Below are 21,385 nucleotides of genomic sequence, written 5' to 3' on the forward strand. Positions count from 1 at the left end.
ATCATAATTTATTCATTAACCGTTTCAAGTTTTCATATGAAACTTTCAAATTAGATAGATAATTAACTCCTTTATATAATTCAGAAGGAATTTTGTTATTATAATTAATAGTTTTTGCGTTATGCGCAATTTAAATTTCAAAAAAATCAAATTTTTCGTGTTAAAAGCGCGTTTTGTGAGAAATTAACAGTTTATTCGTGAAACACTCGGTGGAAGTTGATGAAACTCTCAAATTATACCAAGAAATAACACCTATTTATTAATTCGAATGAATGTCTTGATTATATTTAACCGTTTTTAATTTAGAAGCCCCGAAAGTGAAAAAATTGGAAAAAAATGCGCGTTTTTGTCGAAAATGTCAATTTATTCACGAAACACTCGGTAGAATTGAATGAAATTTTCTAATTGTATAGAGAATTAACTCATTTACATAATGCAGAAGGAATTTTGTTATTATAATTAATAGTTTTTGCGTTATGCGCAATTTAAATTTCAAAAAAAATCAAATTTTTCGTGTTAAAAGCGCGTTTTGTGAGAAATTAACAGTTTATTCGTGAAACACTCGGTGGAAGTTGATGAAACTCTCAAATTATACCAAGAAATAACACCTATTTATTAATTCGAATGAATGTCTTGATTATATTTAACAGTTTTTAATTTAGAAGCCCCTAAAGTGAAAAAATTGGAAAAAAAATGCGCGTTTTTGTCGAAAATGTCAATTTATTCACGAAACACTCGGTAGAATTCAATGAAATTTTCTAATTGTATAGAGAATTAACTCATTTACATAATGCAGAAGGAATTTTGTTATTATAATTAATAGTTTTTGCGTTATGCGCAATTTAAATTTCAAAAAAAATCAAATTTTTCGTGTTAAAAGCGCGTTTTGTGAGAAATTAACAGTTTATTCGTGAAACACTCGGTGGAAGTTGATGAAACTCTCAAATTATACCAAGAAATAACACCTATTTATTAATTCGAATGAATGTCTTGATTATATTTAACAGTTTTCAATTTAGAAGCCCCTAAAGTGAGAAAATTGGAAAAAAATGCGCGTTTTTGTCGAAAATGTCAATTTATTCACGAAACACTCGGTAGAATTCAATGAAATTTTCTAATTGTATAGAGAATTAACTCATTTACATAATGCAGAAGGAATTTTGTTATTATAATTAATAGTTTTTGCGTTATGCGCAATTTAAATTTAAAAAAATCAAATTTTTTAGTTAAAAGCGCCTTTTGTGAGAAATTAACAGTTTATTCGTGAAACACTCGGTGGAAGTTGATGAAACTCTCAAATTATACCAAGAAATAACACCTATTTATTAATTCGAATGAATGTCTTGATTATATTTAACCGTTTTTAATTTAGAAGCCCCGAAATTGAAAAAATTGAAAAAAATGCGCGTTTTTGTCGAAAATGTCAATTTATTCACGAAACACTCGGTAGAATTCAATGAAATTTTCTAATTGTATAGAGAATTAACTCATTTACATAATACAGAAGGAATTTTGTTATTATAATTAATAGTTTTTGCGTTATGCGCAATTTAAATTTCAAAAAAATCAAATTTTTCGTGTTAAAAGCGCGTTTTGTGAGAAATGAACAGTTTATTCGTGAAACACTCGGTGGAAGTTGATGAAACTCTCAAATTATACCCAGAAATAACACCTATTTATTAATTCGAATGAATGTCTTGATTATATTTAACAGTTTTTAATTTAGAAGCCCCTAAAGTGAAAAAATTGGAAAAAAATGCGCGTTTTTGTCGAAAATGTCAATTTATTCACGAAACACTCGGTAGAATTCAATGAAATTTTCTAATTGTATAGAGAATTAACTCATTTACATAATACAGAAGGAATTTTGTTATTATAATTAATAGTTTTTGCGTTGTGCGCAATTTAAATTTCAAAAAAATCAAATTTTTTAGTTAAAAGCGCGTTTTGTGAGAAATTAACAGTTTATTCGTGAAACACTCGGTGGAAGTTGATGAAACTCTCAAATTATACCAAGAAATAACACCTATTTATTAATTCGAATGAATGTCTTGATTATATTTAACAGTTTTCAATTTAGAAGCCCCTAAAGTGAGAAAATTGGAAAAAATGCGCGTTTTTGTCGAAAATGTCAATTTATTCACGAAACACTCGGTAGAATTCAATGAAATTTTCTAATTGTATAGAGAATTAACTCATTTACATAATGCAGGCGGAATTTTGTTAATATAATTAATGGTTTTTGAGTTATACGCGTTTAACCAAAGAAAATATTTTAAAACAGCGTTCTAACACAAAATCATAGATTTTTCTAATTTATTACCGATCCACTGGGTATATATTGATCAAAATTCTCTCATCTCCAGAATATTATACACTTTATCAACCCCCGAAAGAATTTTAATAATAACTATGATAACATCCAAGTTACACGCGTTTAAAATGAAACATAACCTCGAAATTTTCACAAAACGCGCATAAAATCACCATTTATTCGCGAAACACTGCGTAAAACCGCCTAAAACTTTCAAACAATACAAAAAATTAATCAAATAAACCAATCCCTGCAAAAATCCCAACAAAAAAACACATCATATCATTTAATTTAATAACATTTATCTAAGTCTTCCTTGAATATTTTCATATATTATGACTAGAATATTGTACATTGTCGCGGAACATGTTAAAATTTGCAAACTTTCAGAGTTTCGATACAACAAAACACAACATACACGCATTTCAATTTGTTTTCAACAAAGCGCCATTTTGTCACACGCGCACATACGCATGCGCGCGCGCATACGGTAACAATTCGAGATATTGCGTATTGTACGCATACACGTTATTATTTCTATATATATATAGATTTAATTAAAATTTATTTAATTTGCATTCATTTAAGCTTACTAGAGCGCGTTGTGTTCACGTTCATTGCCGTAGTTCTTGTACTTGTTGTCTCGTAGCGCCACCGCCGAGTGCTGCGGTGGTTGCATCAATTATCGTCGCTGTGCAGACTATACTCGTCCGTAGATCGAACAACGTCGGCGGTGATATATGTCGCAACACCTCACGACATTTATCCACTGCCATTTCGTGTGTGTTCACATCATCGATGAGGTTTTGTAATAGCTCTACACCGTGTTCTTCTTTCAACATGTCGCAGTAACGTTTCGCTGAAAAATATGACAGGTTAGTAACTTGAATTTATGATTGTCATTCAAAATTTGTAACAACGTCTGTGATTGGCTGCAACCCACATCACACATCTAACAAGTCTTCTGATTGGTTATATACTCACAGTTTTTCGTGCAGACATGATGCACAGCCCACACAGCCCACAACTGCACACGATAATCCACACCGACTTTCAGCAGTGGAAAAAACGGTTTGAAACTTCGATACGCCACCATTTCGTTATCCGGCACACCCCAGTTGACAACAGCCGCTTCCAGCGCTTGCAATAACTTCTCACGAGGTAATTCATGCACCGTCCAGCTGTCAGCGCCATCACTAGCCAAATGCGCAACTATACCAGCAGCAAAGTAACTCACGTCAATCATATCGTAAGTTAACAATCCGTATAATTCCTGCACCAGCGGCTCAACCAACAATCGTCCACGTAGAATATCCACTTCAGCGATGTTATTCAACAAACCCAACACTTTCGTCTCCACAGCCGTGTCGGTTTTGAACACTTTCAGCACATCCAGAAACAACTCAGCGCCGCCATTTTCCAAGAACACCGCACAAGTGGCGGCGCTCTCATCGGTCAAATTCCACAACGCGCTGAGCGTGAACTTCATCGTGATATCCGAATTGCCATTATCCACACGCTGTTGCACCATGGCAAGCAACTTCTTCATGTATGCAGTCTGCCCACCAAGCTCCGAAGTTTCACGAGTGGAAATCTTCGCGGCGAGTATACTACAAATGGCGACCGACATCCGGTTCATATTAACCTCTTCAAACGTACAGAGTGAGTCCAACACGATCTTCGCACAGCGATACCGATCGAAATCCACATCCTGCAGGATTCGATCACTACACAACGTAAGTAACGCATTCTTTTGCAGTTGATACTCGCCTGGAAAACTCTCCATGGCATCCAGGGTTAAATCCACAGCCCGACTGAGATATTTCGGATGGATTTGTTTCGAAATCTCACCGCGTGTCAGATTATACAGACACGCCGTGGCGGCCATTTGCACACCGAAGCGCTTCGGATGTGTCGCCATTGCCAAGATGACCAATTGAAAAACATCCGAACGACTCGCCGCAAAACCATCTGTAAGTTGAAAGAGGTGATACAAAGCCTTCTGGACGTAATTATGTCTGTCATAATGTCTTCTCAACGCTAAAATAATCTGTTCTTCATTTCCTAGACCAGCAACACGCAGTTCCAATTCCGTTTCAGGGTCATGCTCAGGTTCAGACAGGAATAATTCAAACGCGATGGGATTCAGCACGAGTCCGAGGTATTTCATCCGTGGATGATGTTTCAAGTAAGTTAACATCGTGCCCTTGGGGATGAGATCCCTCCATCCGCTGATATCCAACGAAACAAGATTGGGTAGTGTTTCTGGTGACTCTAAAATGTCACAAATCGCTGTATTCTGTATGCTTTCGAATCTTTCATGTATGAGACTGATATCTAGATGGCGCAGCATGTCCAGTTTGATAATATACTGCGTCATCAAGTTAATCCATCGTAAATCACTTGCTACCAAAGCAAGCAGACGATGTTTAAGTAAAAGTAGCGGTTTCACACATTGCACCCACGTCCCGCTGATGTTCAAATACTCCAGCTGGGTGAGATCCTCGCAAATCATCTCCAACGTCTGTTGGTTGAACTCCGTGAATGACACGTTGAGTGATTTCAATTGTTTTAGGTTCGTCAGGTGCATCATCATGCTGTGCCGCGAGATGTCGATGAATGTGCAGCGGGATACGTCGAGTGAGGTTAGGTTACGTATGGTGTCCTCGCTGAGGCAGTCGAGGATCAGCCCGACGGTGAGGCTCTCCATGCGCGTGCAATGTAGTTCGGTGAGTTTGTGTTCGCGCAGCGTGCGGAGGCCTTCGGGGGTGATGGCCGGTGAGTCCGAGATGCGCACGCATTTCAGGCGTGTGTTGCGTGATCGGAAGAGGTTGAGCGTGCGGTCGTCGAGGCGGCGTTTGGAGTTGATGCGTTCGAGCAGTTGCTCGGAGAGCTTGTTGAAGAGGTAGAAGTCTGCGTCAGCTTGCAGAAGGCTTTTGCGCTCCTCCAGTTTCGTTAGCGCAAAGTGCGCGCCGCCCGTCGGGCCTGAAACGCGCACGTAGCACGTGCGAAGATCCCATGTCGCCCCACGATGCACCCAGGCAGAGTTCGGAGTAATGGCACGGCGCCGTAACATTTTTCTGGGGATAACCTAGAAATTTCATGGTTTTTAGGTTATAACTTTTAAAGTATCAGAGGTTGGGATGAAATTTTTTTTGTGGGTTATTAAGAATTTTATTCTGCATATTTTAAGCGGAAAATATGTTATTTTTCTAATTGCGTTTAAAAGTTATTAATTAATTATTAATTAATAATTAACAAAAAATTTATTAGACAAAATTTTAGTGGAATCCGATTCAGAATTTAATTTCTATTCTATTGGTACAAAAATTTTGAATTTATCTTTAAAATTACAAAAGTTACGAGCAAGTTTCTCCAAAATTCCACAAAAAAATAATTAATTTCACTCATAATTAATTACCTATCACTCATAACACAAACCACTCTACATGATATTATCCACAATTTAATTCTCTATCACCCACTGAAAAAATCACCTCCCTAACTTATTCCCTCCGTGAGTAATTAATAAATTACTGATTGCGCGCTTAAACCACCCAAATCAATTCCCCGCGAAACGCTATGATTATTACTAAATGATCAACACTTACTTAATAATACTGATTAATGATTACAATTTCAGTGATTTTCGATCAGCGTAGCAGCAACCCACTTTACACCATTGTACGGCGCATGTAGTGCATGCGCAAACAAACAAAATCAATGCGATAATGTTTCATATTATCTAAACGCCAAAGATCGTTAAAATGTAGTTAATTTTTGTGTAATTTATAATTAATTTGTATTGTTAATGAGTGTATTATGTATGTGATATGATTGTTATGCGGTTTAATTTGTTGTTTGTTTGTGTAGGCGTTTTTGTTTGTTTGGACACTCGGTGTACTAAATTTCGGTCATAACATAACCTCGGAATAATACAAAAGTCATCCTGTTGTGCATCAGGATTTTTTACGAAATTTGTGCACAATTATCGCTTGAGAAAGGTTTACAACATACAAAATCACAATGGTACGTGATAAACTTAATATTTACACTGATTTAATGTATAATTATACTTAAAATATGTATTTTTATGTATATTGTGTCATTTTGTCATATTTTTCATTGTCTTTGTCATAGTATTTCAAAATTTCTGTGAATTTACTCGTTTTTGTAAATGTTTTAGTTTCAATTTGGGTTCAATGTGTTTCCTGAGATGCCCCGGCCGTTCAACGTCACGTATCAGTGCTTTTCAGTGGCGATGATACCCGGTAACGAGCGTCAAGATGTCGAAAAGGTGGAAAAAGTACGTTTTCCACTACTTTTTTACTATTTACCAACATAAAAACATGATTTTTCTTAGTTATAATGCCGCCATCTGCATTGGAGCACTCCACACGCTTGAACATCAACTATCCGATGCTGTTCAAGCTCACCAACAAGAAAACCTCACGGCAAACACATTGCGGAGTGCTGGAATTCATCGCCGACGAGGGTAAATGCTACCTCCCGCTGTGGATGATGCACAATCTGGTGCTATCCGAAGGCGACGCGCTGCAAATCGAGTCAATTAACCTCCCCGTCGGGTCATTTTCCAAATTCCAACCGTTAAATCCCGACTTTTTGGATATAACCAACCCGAAAGCGGTGTTGGAGAACTGCTTACGCACGTTTGCATGTCTCACCACTGGCGATGTCATCGCAGTGCAGTATAATCAGAAAGCTTACGAGCTGTGCGTGCTCGAAACAAAACCTAGTAATGCAATCAGCATTATTGAGTGTGATATGAATGTAAGTAACAAAAAATGTGAAAAAATTGATTAATTTTATGTTTATGATGATTTTTAGGTTGAATTCGCTGCGCCTGTCGGTTATCGAGAACCAAAAGTGGCGAAAAAAGACGAGGATGACGAAGCGGTTGATCCTGCTTACCTGATGCCTGGCCCATCGCACTTTGTCCCTTTTGCAGGCAGCGGCAATCGCCTCGATGGCAAACGGCGCAAAAACTCAGGTTCGGCGGATTGCCCACCGCCGAAACCGGTTTATGTACGTGGTATTCCCGATTACGATTACAAACCCGGCTTTTTGCGCTTTATACGCCGCGTGGACAAACCCGCCGCCGCCAAGGAAGAGAAACCCGAGGAATTCAAGCCGTTTCAGGGCGCCGGCAAGACTCTCACCGTCAAGTAAGCCCAATTTCTCCTTCCTACTTCCCAATCGTTTAGCTGTGAAGCAACGTGAACGATTTAAATATTAATTTATAAAATAAATCTTAATAAACACGCGTATTTTGTGCAAAGGAGTGATGACAGTAAGAAACGCAAGGATGTTGATGATGAGAGTATGGTTAACGCGAAAAGAATGCGTCTGGATTAGCCGCCATTTTGTCACCAGAAATAATCAGGTTGGTGGTGTTTTATACACTTGGTATATTTTTGCTGTATATTTGGTTGCCTAACTCATTACGTTTTGTGTCGTTTAGGATCAGCTGGTCGCAAACATTCGCAGCGAAAATATTAATTATTGAAGTAATTTATTATAAATGGAGAGTCCGAAGACGCCAGGGCAGAATGCCATCGTCGCCATGCAGGAATTCAACAAGGCTGTGGTGTTTAAAGTGCCGAAAATGGTGAAAAAGAAACGCGCACAGCTTGTTTTGGATGATGACAGATTTGTTGAGGTAAAAAATCATTTTTAAACGTTAAAAATAAATAAATTAGATAATAATTACCAAATTTTATGTATAGGAACTGGGAAAAATCATTGAAAGAGATTTTTTTCCTGATCTTGAAAAACTAAAAGCAAAAACTGAATATTTAGAGGCTGTGGAAAACAACGATGTGATAAAAATCAGAGAATTACATTTAAAATACACTGGATCAAGACGAGCACCAAGCAGATGTAAGTTTTAACACATTTTTTCATAATTTTAGACAAAAATTTCATTAAAAACTTATTTTTTGGTTATGTTGCTTTTAGTACCAAGTCCTGCCACCTTCGAAACGCCTGCCAACATTCACAACTCACAAGACCCTGCCCCCAGCCCAGTGCACAGTCAGCCATCTTGTGAAACCAATGACAAAACACAAAAATTATCCCTGGATCAGTACCTCAACTCACACACATCCGAAGATAATCAAAGCTTTGAGGAAATCATGACTGAATCCGAACGTAAGCATCGTTTAAAATACTCTTATCTATATCAAGAGGAAGATAAATCATTGCAAGATCAGCAGAATGCTTTGGCGTTGCCTAGTGTTGAACAACAGGCGGCGCTGCCTGCAAAAAAGCTCAACATTGACACATGGACGTATAAAAACAAGAATTACATCATGTACGTCCCGGATGGTGTGGATTTAACACCAGAGGAAGAGATAGAGTATAATAAAAAGCGTCAGGAGGTAGTGCATTCGAATACTCGGCTGCAGTTGAATCCGTTCAATGATTCGCAGAGTAAGGAAACCATTACAGAGTTGGCCAAGAAACAAGCGCGCGGATTGGACGGTAAGATTGGCGTGGATGGCAAGGAGTTGTTGACAGGCACACCGCAGATCAACGGCTTCGGGTTGGTTCGGACACCGTCGCCATGTCCGGGCGTAGCCGAAAGCCCGTTGATGACATGGGGTGAAGTTGAAGGCACGCCATTTAGACTCGACGGTAGCGACACGCCGCTGATGCGCACGCAAGGTCCATCGTTCAAAATGAACGCACCGCCGAAACGCGAGCAGTTGGCGTTTGCACTCGCGGAGAAAGCCAGTGAACGACATCGGGATAAGAAAAAGAAAGCCATGGACGCAGCAAGGAAACAATTTCAAAGGTTAGTGTTTAAAATTATAAAATTACTCACAATACTCATAAAGGTTATGCATCCGCCATGTTTTTTTTCGTTTGACAGCCCGTCACCTTACACAGGGTCATCCCGTGAAAGACTATTCAGCATGTCACCCGCTGCGCAACGCCTAGCCACATCAAAACTAAGATTAGACTTATCACGAACACCCAGAACACCAAAAACGCCATTGATGACCACAATAGGCACACCGAAACGTAACCTAGGTATTAAAAAGAGCGATGATAACCTCACTGATGATCTATTGAAGATTAAAGTACCTCGGAGGCAAACCGCTTCGGATTTTTTCTAGAACACAAAGAAAACAAGATGGCGTCCAAACAGTAAGTTATAATTTATTATAATCTCTTAATAAATACTAAAATTGTTATTCTGATAATTAAAACACGTGTACAATGCTACCGCTGTGAGCGTTCACGTTCTATCTCTTCAATAACAGCAAAAAGTCTTTGTTTCGACTTTTTGTTATTCTGACATGCGCAACTCACGAGGCCATAGAGATGCTTCGATGAGTATTCGCCATGCGCGCGCATCCATTCGTCCAGCTCCAGTTCGGGAATATAGAACGCGTTTATATAGTTATCTACGTAGTCTTTGTGCGGCACGGGGCGTACACGAGTGATTTGCTCGAAGGTTTGCAGGAAGTGCGTGAAGTCGAGGCGCATGAGTGCGCGACCGCAAGGCGTGCACTTTTTAGCTTCGGCGAAACCCTGTACGAATGTGTGCGTGATTATATGCGCTATGTTTTCCCATAGGAGGACATAATGGCGTCGTTGATGTGGACTTGTGCGTTGATTTGCTCCAAACGCATGGTGAAAATTTGAATTTCCTGCAGAGTAAAGGTTAGAAGTAAAATAATCAAAATGGCGGATTGTGTGTGATGTGTTGTGTGAACTTACCCTTAGAACAATGTCAATGTAGTTGTTGTGCTGCGACATTACTTCCTTGACTTCCCAGTTAATCTTCGCCATTGAGGATAAAATCTGTCGCAGGTCGAAAGCCTGCGCGCAGACGGTCATGTAAACCGGACGGCGTAAATCTATCGCGCTGCTGATTGTCTGAAATATAAATTTAAAATAAAATAAAATACGAACATACACGACAACACCCGAGTGTAATCCACCACACATGTTGCATGTTTGCGAATTAATTTAACGAATATTTCGTTATTAACAACAATTACACAGTGTATATCAACAAAAATCACAACCACAAAATAATTACTACATAATTACGGTAATAATTCATTAAATCTTTGATTACTTTTCGAATAATCACCAAAAATACAAAAATAACCTCAAATTAAACTCGCATTTGTATATTTACAGTTAAAAAACATGCAGGAAACAATAAACCAAGGCGATTACGTCCTGATTCAACGCCAGGACTACATGAAACTCCACCGCGTGAAAGAACGCAACACCGTTAAACTCGGCATTAACAACATCGAATGCTCCGCGTTGATCGGCGAGAAATTCATGGACAACTTCAAAATGGTACGCAAATCCAAACTCACCCTGATTGAAAAACTGCTGCAGGATGCTTTTGTTTTGCGATGGTACTAATGATTCCAAGTAAGTTTGTAGTCCTTCGTATTGCCGAGCGAGGAATATCAGGCTTTCGACGCCAACCACGCGCTCGGCGAAACCATGCAGCATTTCCGGCTTTTTCAGGTCTACTAATGGTGAGACTATGGGTTTTGTTATTTTATTTCATCCTGCGCGTCGTCATTGGTCAGGAAAAGAGATTCTTGGATTCTTTTCAGTGTGGAACTCAATGAGAGTGAATACAAAGCACTTGAAGACACTGTCTATAAAATAAATAGAAGTTAATTGAGGTTAAGTTAAAAAATGGAAATTTTTGAGGTTATGATGTAATACTTACTAAATCCGATGCAAAGAAGCAATGGACTGAATACAAATAGAAGTCAAATAACTGATTCATGTATTTGATGATATCAAACGCAATTGGTTTAAAAAGTCTGGACATCTGTAAGTATTTTCCCATCTGTCGTAGGACACTGAGTGTTGTGTTGGTTAACACATGATGATTTATACGTTTTTCTTTCTTTTGATTTGACTAATTCTTTTCTTTCTCCTTCGAAATATTTTTCTTTTCTCCTTAATATTCATCAACATAATCTTTATGCAGTTCTTCATTCTCTTCTTCACTATCATCACTGAAATACTCGCCATCTGATAGAAGGATATCTTCATCTATGATTTCCTCCGGAGTGAAGTCAAAAGGTGTTCCATGATCGCCATACCGGATGAAATAATTGCCAGTCACACTGCTGCCGTCTTGAGAGTGGGTGGAACTCGCCCCGTCGGTGGATATGCCGCTTGGTGTGAAGTATTGCCCGCCTGTGCGTTTGAAGTTCTTGAGGACGTGCTTCATTGCTTTGAATTCCTGCAGTTGGAGGATGTCGAAGGTGGATTTCACCGGGCAGATTGTCCATGATTCATTCTCGAGGAAGATTTTGAGTTCTTCCAGGCGTTGAGTGTGGTAATGTTGGAAGTAATTCACGCTTTGATGGCGGATGGATTCGTGGAGTTCTTCGGATTTACTTCCGGAGAATTCTTCACCCACTTCAATTAATCTGGAAATATTGGGGGTTTGTTAGGGTTTTATTGTTTTTTAGGGTTTATTTTCATTTTTAGAGAGATTTATCGTGTTGTGTTATTATTTTGATGGCATTTTCAATGATTTAAGCTTGAAAATCGGTGATTTTCTTCTAAAAACGTGAAATCTCATAGTATTTTCATTATTAAAGAGATTTTCTTATAAATTATTAAGTTAATTGTGGTAATCATCTAAAATGTTGTGTTTTTTATGTGAATTTTGGTTTTAAAACACACAAAAATCAATATTTCACATAAAAAATATGATTTTTCACTTATAACATCTTAAAAACAACATTTTTACACTTAAAAATGCCAAAAATTGAAATAATTAACCAAATAACACAACACGATGCTCTTAAAAATGAAAATTAACCAAAATTTTAGTTTTTTAGGTTTTCTTTTTGTAAAAACTTCAATTACCTGTGCACAACACCCAATACTTGCACAAACTGATCGAATTTATACATCCCAAGGTCACTGTTCATCAGCAAACTGGAAACTTTACTCTGCACATCCTGCCAGATCTTCAACAGATTATGCTCAAGTTTCTGCTTGATATACTCCTTGGTAAAATCCGCATCTTTCTCATCTTCTACAACAATATCATGCGCATCATGCCAACGCACCAAGTTCCGATAGCTTAAAACTATCTTAAACAATGATTTACACAAATCAAGCAGACATGGAATGAAATTTTCTTGATTCACAGCCTAAAAATCAACAATCAACATTAATTAAATTCAACACAAGTTAAATTTCTCAAAAAAAAAAACTTACTAAACATAAGTTTTTATAAGGTTTCTTCGTGTTATCACCAACAGGCATCTCCATACCCTCATGCTGTATGTACACATACACAATATTCACCGAAGTATTATAAATACTGCTGATGTAATGCATGTGCAGATGATCCACAGCAATCTGTGTCTTTCCCAGCAGCTTATAAGCATCCTGGAGTTTTCTATATCGTGTCGCATCGAAATAATAACACATCTGTGCCAGGACACGATCTAGTTGCTCTTCTGTATACTCTAATGTCTCTTGTAGTTTGTTGGTCAAAGCTGCGACGCAGTTAAAGTGTCTGTAACGCTGCGCTGCCGCTTGACACTCGAGAATCAATTCAATAGCACCGGCGTAGTTTTCATTCTTTAGTAAAATATGCAACCGGTTGTCTGTTTGATACTAAAATAGGTAATAAATTAGGTTATGTGGGTTTTAATTTTAAATGAGGTTATGTTATACTAAGGCTTTGATTGTGTTTAGATTGTTGAGTAGGTGCTGAACACATTTTCGCTTCCTGTGATTGGCTAATACTCCAAGCGTGGCAGCGACTTGACGTTCCGCAGAGTGTAATTTGCCCCGCCCATCGCGACATAACCGCAATGTATCGCCCAATTTCTCACACAACGCTAACATTTCCTTAAATTCATCGCCGCATGCGTTTTGATGTTCTAATATTAATTGTAAGACTTTTTTTGAGACAACTTGATGCTGTCGTTTTAACAGCTTGAAATCTGCTTGGATTCTGTCACAGTCGAGGACTGCGGGGAGTTTTTCAAGTTCAAAACGGCAGATGTCGAAGTTGTTTGGTGCGAAATACGCAGCTTCGATACTTTCTAATATTTCTTGATCGGCAGGGCGGTCGGCCTCCGGGGCGGTTTTACTGTTGATGCAGAGAGTTTCTGCTTTGGGGAAGTGGTAATTTGCGTCTGAGAAACCCATAGATGGGATTTTAGGGCTCTAAAATAGGCGAAAATGTTTAGATAACCTTCAAATATTGCTTGTTTTTGGGTGTTTTTGGGGTTTAGAAAGGCATACCTGCTTGTTAAGCAGACTTAATATCTTCGATTTGAATTCGTCCATGTTTATGATTAGGAATTGTGTTTCATATGTTGATTTTAAGCAGTTTTTCCAGTAGATTTTGTTGTCTTTTGCTGCAATGTTGACGATTTTTGACTTTTGTCTACTGTGACCTTAACTGACAGATGTAAAGCTAAGTTATCACTATAATTACTTTTCATGAAAGAAATTTGAGGAGAAATGTGGTAATTACACATTAAATTTATAAATAATTTGATCAAAAATAATATTTAAGTAATATTTACAACTTTTAATTAGTTTATATATAATTTATTATTAATTAATCATGTTTTTTTCTATAAACAAAAATTTGTGTAGAGTCATCCTTAGAATTTCGAACAACTTCGTGCATCTTCGGGTTCCAGTCAACTAGCGCCACAGTGGACGCCGCTGGTACTACCCGCCTCAGTAAACTCGCGTCGAATGGGGCAGAAGACACACGAAACACCGACGACGTCAAGATGGCCGACTGATCGATAAATCGAACGCGAACCCCCGACCGACTCGGTGAACGCACACGCACGCACGCTCGCGAAAACCCCCAGCGCCGGGCGTCGAGGAAGTCGTGCGGGTACAAACAATCCGTGTGGTGCGCGTCCGCATCGCACGCAACGCCCGTACGAACCCACAACGGCAGTGAATAAGTGCGCGCCCGACCGCCCGAAGGAGACGAGACCCAGCGGGCGAACCAACAACGACGCGCGCCCCTTTCGAACCGCACGCGTGTGTCTATCTCCACCATCCGAACGACATCCGCACCATAAACTCAACAGTGCACACAGAAAACAATCCCACAACGCATAATATAATAAACACAAGTGTGAGTTCTCATCGTCTGCGTACTGTAGTATAATCATGTGCATGTGCAATTTGTGAGGTGCGTACGTGATCGCAACGCATCTCAACGAAAAGGTTTTGTTTCGGTTGTAGATTTGTACATTCAAGTGTGGAGTTGAGCATCGATCGGCTGTAAACATAAACAATGAGCGGCCGCCGCCGCACGCCGAGCCGCAAATAAACAACACCGGAAGCGGCCGGAAGAAGACACCGCCATCATTCGTCAATCAAATCATTAAGGTACACATATATTACAACCCACTAATAATAATAATAATAACAATCACACATTATTCATATATATTAATTTTATTACACTTGTCATATAATTATACTAACATACAATGTGTTTCAGTTGAGTTACATATGTACGCGTGCGTGCGACAAATTCGATTAGCGCGTTATTGATAGCTTAATAATCTGTTTGACTTTCACGCGAGCCGCGGCAGATTTCCGCATAAATTACACACACATTCACATATCATGTGAGTGAAGTGAACTGCAGTGCTTATTTTAGTGACTCACACACATGTAGAAAATAAACATTGTGTTGATGGAAATGTCACTGAACACAGCTTCGCTTTAATATATATAGGTATATATTAATGTCCATCATGGTATGTTGGTGTTGGTGTGTATGTGAGGCACATTATGAAGAGTCGACGAGTCGACTAATCGCCGCGCTAATCGCCCCTTGTCGCTGCTAATTAGCGTTTTACGTGTGCTGCACACATACATATAGAGTGTATTCGCATTGTATTTCGGTTTGTTTCGTATAGTTGTAAATGTAATTTATATTTTTTTGTGTGTGTGAATGAGTATGAGTGTTTTGTTTGTTTAATGTTGTTTTAATGTTGATAGTTAACGTGTAATCGTGTAGTTTTTATTTTGTATTATTTTTTTTAATTTGTTTTATTTATTTTATTCATTTCACACTTGCTTAGGTATTTTTTTGGTTTGTTTTGTGTGTTTATGGATACACTCTGTATGTAGTCGTAAATTTTATGGCTGTGTGTGTGTATGTGAGTGTTTTTAACGTGTGTTTCCTCGCTTCCTCGTCAATTATACGCGATGCGATGCGACGCGACGCACCCGACGAAATATGCTCCGAAATACTTCGTTGGTTGGATTTTGTATTTCGTATTCTCGGCGTGTATGCATTCGAGCGCGTCCGCTTTTTATTTATTTACACGCACACGCACACACGACCGCAATGAATAACTTAACGCGGTTGTAATTGTGTATTGTATTTGTATGTATGAAATGAATGTGTGTGTGTATGTGCAATCGGACAATCAGTCGATTTGTTGTACGTTTTATTTTTATTACCTTATGCTAAGTGTTTCTTTCTTTTACTTTACTTATTTTTTTCTTTTATTTTATTTTTTTATTTTAATGTAATGTGTTAGTATTGAGTGTAATACTCAATATGATTGTCGTTTGTTACACGGCGCGCGCGCTAATTAACTCTCTGGCATTTGTTTTACGTTATTGTTTAATCGATACCGCGAACGCGACACCGCCACCGCCACCGCTGCTGCTGGTGCCGCGGAAGGCGGCAAGTGAGAAAACAAAATGGTGGGAACAAGTGGGAGGCGCCTAATGACTAATGTCGTAATTCCTCAACCTCCTCAAGTGGGAGGCGCCTAATGACTAATGTCGTAATTCCTCAACCTCCTCAACCATTTATTATGTTATATATTATCTCATACCCCTTGCAAGTATAATTACATAATTTAATTAATTACATTCAATTTTGGTTGCTATGACAATAACTATAGAAAAACAAACAATTTTTTTTAATTTATTACTTTCTTTGGTGAATACGTAATCCATGTTGTATATTTATAAAAAATTTATTTATTAAACATTATACGTGATTTTGGATTTACAATTTTATTTTTGAGTTGACATGTTTCGCCCAGAGGGCATCTTCAAAATCACGTATAATGTTTAATAAATAAATTTTTTATAAAAATTTTTTTTAAGGTGTAAAATTTAAATTTAAGTTGGTTTAGACGGGTTTCAAGTAGTATGCGAAATGAAATTTGTTTGTTGTTATCGCTGCGGCGAGTTAATTAACCGCCGTTGCCGCCGCTGATAACACTAATAATGATAATTCGTTATTGTTTGCGGTTGTTGTATGGCGCGCGCAGTAAATTGACGATTTGCGCCGCTCGCTGCATGTGTGTGTGTGTGCTGCGTTTATTACTCGTTAATCTTGCGAGCGCACGCGCTGTTTATGTCTCACCTCTCCTCATTTGTCGGCGTCACCCACACACATTCACTGCGAATGAAGAAACAAATTCTTTTTATTTTCTCCTTGTGTGTGTTTGTGTGTAGATGTGTGGTGAATGGGTAAAAGGGCGTTATGATTGTTATGAAAACCGCAATCGCAGGATGGCAATCGTTTTTATGGCCCTCTTCATTTCACATCTTTTGTAGATGTATGTGTGTGGGTTGTTTTTATTGTGTTGAACATTTTATTGGCTCGACACTCTATTACGATGAGCAATGGTCAAACGCAGCACAAAAAAGGAGAACAAATGTGTGAATGTGTGTGTGGGTTAGTCATGCTTAGTATAAGGGTGGTTTCCGTTCGTGCCCAGCGGTTCGCACTTAATTTCATTTGCGCTCGGCTTTCTTTCCAGCAGCGCAGAACATCTATCTTTGTTATAGTTGTAAATGTAATTTATTTTTTTTGTGTGTGTGAATGAGTATGAGTGTTTTGTTTGTTTAATGTTGTTTTAATGTTGATAGTTAAGGTGTAATCGTGTAGTTTTTATTTTGTATTATTTTTTTTATTTGTTTTATTTATTTTATTCATTTCACACTGGCTTAGGTATTGTTTTTGTTTGTTTTGTTTCATGTTATGGATACACTCTGTATGTAGTCGTAAATTTTATGTCTGTGTGTGTGTATGTGAGTGTTTTTAACGTGTGTTTCCTCGCTTCCTCGTCAATTATACGCGATGCGACGCGACGCACTCCGCCGAAATACTTCGTTGGTTGGATTTTGTATTTCGTATTTCGTATTCTCGGCGTGTGTGCATTCGAGCGCGTCCGCTTTTTATTTATTTACACGCACACGCACACACGACCGCAATGAATAACTTAACGCGGTTGTAATTGTGTATTGTATTTGTATGTATGAATGTAATGTGTGTATGTGCAATCGGACAATCAGTCGATTTGTTGTACGTTTTATTTTTATTACCGTATGCTAAGTGTTTCTTTTCTTTTTCTTTTACTTATTTTTTCTGTTTTACTTTATTTTTAATGTAATGTGTTAGTATTGAGTGTAATACTCAATATGATTGTCGTTTGTTACACGGCGCGCGCGCTAATTAACTCTCTGGCATTTGTTTTACGTTATTGTTTAATCGATACCGCGAACGCGACACCGCCACCGCCGCTGCCGCCGCTGCTGGTGCCGCGGAAGGCGGCAAGTGAGAAAACAAAATGGTGGGAACAACCATTCATTATGGTATATATTATCTCATACCCCTTGCATGTATAATTACATAATTTAATTAATTACATTCAATTTTGGTTGCTATGACTATAACTATAGAAAAACAAATTAATTTTTTTTGGGTGTAAAATTTAAATGTAAATTTAAGTTGGTTTAGACGGGTTTCAAGTACTATGCGAAATGAAATTTGTTTGTTGTTATCGCTGCGGCGAGTTAATTAACCGCCGTTGCCGCCGCTGATAACACTAATAATGATAATTCGTTATTGTTTGCGGTTGTTGTATGGCGCGCGCAGTAAATTGACGATTTGCGCCGCTTGCTGCATGTGTGTGTGTGTGTGTGTGTGTGTGTGTGCTGCGTTTATTACTCGTTAATCTTGCGAGCGCACGCGCTGTTTATGTCTCACCTCTCCTCATTTGTCGGCGTCACCCACACACACATTGCGAATGAAGAAACAAATTATTTTTATTCTATCTGTGTGTGTGTGTGTTTGTGTGAATATGTGTTGAATGGGTAAAAGGGCGTTATGATTGTTATGAAAACCACAATCGCAGGATGGCAATCGTTTTTATGGCCCTCTTCATTTCACATCTTTTGTAGATGTTTATTTCTCTGTGTGTGTGTGTGTATGTGAGGGTTGTTTTTATTGTGTTGAACATTTTATTGGCTCGGCACTCTATTACGATGAGCAATGGTCAAACGCAGCACAAAAAAGGAGAACAAATGTGCTGCGAATGTTGTGAATGTGTGTGTGTGGGTTAGTCATGCTTAGTATAAGGGTGGTTTCCGTTCGTGCCCAGCGGTTCGCACTTAATTTCATTTGCGCTCGGCTTTCTTTCCAGCAGCGCAGAACATCTATCTTTGTCTTTTTTGTCTTCTCTCATCTCCCACACATAAAGTTAAAACTAGCCGTACACTTTTCCGCTCTCTTCGCCGTAACGTGAAAAGAGGATGTTGCTAAGAGGTGAAAAACGATTGAGGGGTGTGCGCGCGATGTGTTGGGGTGCGCGAAACGAGCACATGTTTTGTCGCACCAGCGCGAGAGAAGGAGATAAGCCGAGAGGGTGGCGTTATTAGAGGGATGAAAAAGGCACGCTTGACTGCGCAAAGTATACAATCGCATAATGTTTCTATACTACTGCATGTGGTGGTGATGGTAGTAGAGCAGTGGTGGTGGTGTTGGTGGGATGATGATACCTCTCTCTTCTTTCTGCTTTACTCTGATTTTGATTTTACTCTGGTAGTTGTAGTTGTAGGATGGATGCACACGCGAAAACGACGGAAATGTGTACTTTACGTTGAGGGTCGTGATTTTCGATCGAGTACGTGAGATTACACGTTTAAACACTTATTAAATGAAGCACGCCACGCGGAGGAGAAACAAGATGGCTGTGCGTGTACTTTTAATGGATTAGCTGATTAACAGATTAGGTTCTAATGTTGTTTTATTTTTTTGATTTTGATTTATGAGTGGAGTACTCGATTGGGAAAGTGATAATATAGTTGAGGTATTTGGGGAATTTGTAGTATTTTGTCAGTTTGGAGTGGGTTTCAATGGGTTGCAAGTATAAGTACATAGAAACTAGTCTTATCAGTGTTTTATTTTATTGTTGAATGGATTTGTGGATTATTTGTGGGAAAATTTACGGAAATTATTGAATAGAACTGTTTTTGTTGATAGTTTAGGTAAAATATTGATATGAAGTGAGTGTGGGGAGATTAAAGTGGAGGTTGAAGGTCTTTCTGCAACACCCTGTATAATAAATTATTAAAAGATAGAGAATGGGGAACACTAGCAACTTGTTAGTATTTTTCTAGACGATTTTAGACAGATTTGAGCATTTTTTACTTGTGGCCGACCTGCAAAAAGTGGTGGGGGTAATCCGTTGCTATCTAGCGTATGATACAGTCGCGTGCTATGTTTCTACACATGGATAACTGTTAAATAAGGTGGTAAAGTGGGGGAAAGTACAAATTCACATGTGGTTCCTAAACTTTCTCATTTTACTGCGTAAATATTGATTTATTCGTGAACCACTTTGTATAATCTATCAAAATTCTCAAAATATACAGGGGATAATATTCTTCATAAGATCCCGAAGGAATTTTATATTAAACTTTGATAGTTTTGGAATTACTAGCTTTTGAAGTCAAAAGATATAAACTTTTTTTTGACAAATACGTTTCTAATAGCAAAAATCTTATTTATTCGTGAACCACTCGGTATAATTTGACCAAACTTTCAAATTTGATAAATAATAAACCACTCTTTGCAAGTCCACAAACATTTTGAATTTATCCCCTATTGTTTAAAAGATATTAGCTGTGAAAGTCATAAGATATAAAAATACATCCAATTTCAACAAATACGTTCTCTCCAACAAAAAATCTAATTTATTCGCGAACCACTTGGTAGAATTTGACCAAACTTTCAAATTTGATAAACGATAAACCCCTCTTTACAAATCCACAAACATATTTAATTTATCCCCTATTGTTTAAAAGATATTCGCTTTCAAAGTCAACAATATATTAAACAATCTCATTTTGCACATACATACACACTTAACTACTTAACTTAAGTCACTCTTCCTCCATCTTGCATAAAGCCTTACTTTAAGCAGGTGTTAATCATTCCGGATAAAATCCTCGCTTGTCTTGTTGATTTTTCCAACTCATTTCACACATTTACACATTGTGCATGTGCTAACAATCAGCGCAAACAAAGTTTGGACCAGCATCGATTTCTCTGAATACCCTGCATATACTCTGCATATACCTACGAGTACATATGTTGTGTGTTTGACACGCGCTAACAAGTGATAATTTTATCAATATGTAGCTTGTAAACACAAACACAAACACACACTTATACCAGTTGAACACTACGCAAATATCAAACACCAAACACACCACCAACACCCGGGAACGCAAATGTGTGATCAATTTGTGAATGAAATGTTTGTGTTTGTTTGATTGCAGATGATACGAATGCGTAGATAACTCCCACCACCCCATCGTCGCCAATAGCAACTACCACCGTTCTTTTGTTTCGCCCATCAGCAGCCGCCAGCCACGCCTCCGCCATGTCGCCGCCAATGACACGCTGGTAACCATCATCCAGCGAAGAGCAGGAGCAGGAGAGGAGGGAGCAGCGAGGAGCGCGAGGGGAAGCTCTGCAGCTGGTCAACTTCTTGGTTGGTTTGGTTCGGACGCGAGATTTCACCTTGGCGCACGCAGCCGCCGCTTAGATGGCACAGGCGCAAGGTGAAATACGGGTTGGTCCTAACAACCAGGTAAAGGACATTTATGTACGTATCAAATGACGGAAACGAACGCATCCCAAAGGATCTTATTGTAATTGGAAGTATTTAGTAGTTATGCATGTTTTATTATTAAAATTTTGGAGAAATTTGGAAAGAAAAA

The 21,385-nt window shown here is 38.4% G+C and overlaps 4 protein-coding genes and 1 long non-coding RNA gene across 5 annotated transcripts; 3 read left to right on the plus strand and 2 right to left on the minus strand.

Moving 5' to 3' along the window:
* Positions 1 to 2,626: 2,626 nt before the first annotated feature.
* On the minus strand, positions 2,627 to 5,390 carry LOC135803317 (protein zyg-11 homolog). Its single transcript, XM_065316908.1, has 2 exons — positions 3,299 to 5,390; positions 2,627 to 3,173 (listed from the first exon to the last, which is right to left on the minus strand). The coding sequence occupies exons 1-2, from the start codon at positions 5,388 to 5,390 to the stop codon at positions 2,929 to 2,931; spliced, it is 2,337 nt and encodes a 778-aa protein (XP_065172980.1). The 3' UTR covers positions 2,627 to 2,928.
* Positions 5,391 to 6,662: 1,272 nt separating this feature from the next.
* Ufd1 (ubiquitin fusion-degradation 1-like) lies at positions 6,663 to 7,613 on the plus strand. Its single transcript, XM_065316973.1, has 2 exons — positions 6,663 to 7,105; positions 7,163 to 7,613. The coding sequence occupies exons 1-2, from the start codon at positions 6,683 to 6,685 to the stop codon at positions 7,502 to 7,504; spliced, it is 765 nt and encodes a 254-aa protein (XP_065173045.1). The 5' UTR covers positions 6,663 to 6,682; the 3' UTR covers positions 7,505 to 7,613.
* Position 7,614: 1 nt separating this feature from the next.
* Positions 7,615 to 9,456, plus strand: Es2 (ess-2 splicing factor homolog). The gene is made up of 5 exons (XM_065316972.1): positions 7,615 to 7,718; positions 7,797 to 7,994; positions 8,062 to 8,215; positions 8,294 to 9,131; positions 9,210 to 9,456. Exons 2-5 carry the CDS (start codon positions 7,857 to 7,859, stop codon positions 9,454 to 9,456), a joined length of 1,377 nt encoding a protein of 458 aa, XP_065173044.1. The 5' UTR covers positions 7,615 to 7,718; positions 7,797 to 7,856.
* A 23-nt stretch (positions 9,457 to 9,479) lies between these two features.
* Vps50 (vacuolar protein sorting 50) lies at positions 9,480 to 13,756 on the minus strand. Its single transcript, XM_065316971.1, is given in 10 exon segments — positions 9,480 to 9,924; positions 9,927 to 9,993; positions 10,064 to 10,222; positions 10,682 to 10,875; positions 10,878 to 10,974; positions 11,049 to 11,763; positions 12,209 to 12,498; positions 12,566 to 12,970; positions 13,031 to 13,528; positions 13,607 to 13,756. Coding segments are annotated over 10 exon segments (2,832 nt in total). The 5' UTR covers positions 13,652 to 13,756; the 3' UTR covers positions 9,480 to 9,562.
* A 288-nt stretch (positions 13,757 to 14,044) lies between these two features.
* Positions 14,045 to 21,362, plus strand: LOC135800324 (uncharacterized). Its single transcript, XR_010550138.1, has 3 exons — positions 14,045 to 14,468; positions 14,579 to 14,725; positions 20,942 to 21,362. It is a non-coding gene; the product is annotated as an uncharacterized lncRNA (long non-coding RNA).
* The last annotated feature ends 23 nt before the right edge of the window (positions 21,363 to 21,385 follow it).

Source organism: Atheta coriaria, unplaced genomic scaffold (genome assembly GCF_025399875.1).
Source record: "Atheta coriaria isolate IRGN ID8LTWV9N9 unplaced genomic scaffold, Caltech_Dcor_3.1 hic_scaffold_2_pilon, whole genome shotgun sequence".
NCBI classification, from domain to species: Eukaryota; Metazoa; Arthropoda; class Insecta; order Coleoptera; family Staphylinidae; genus Dalotia; species Dalotia coriaria.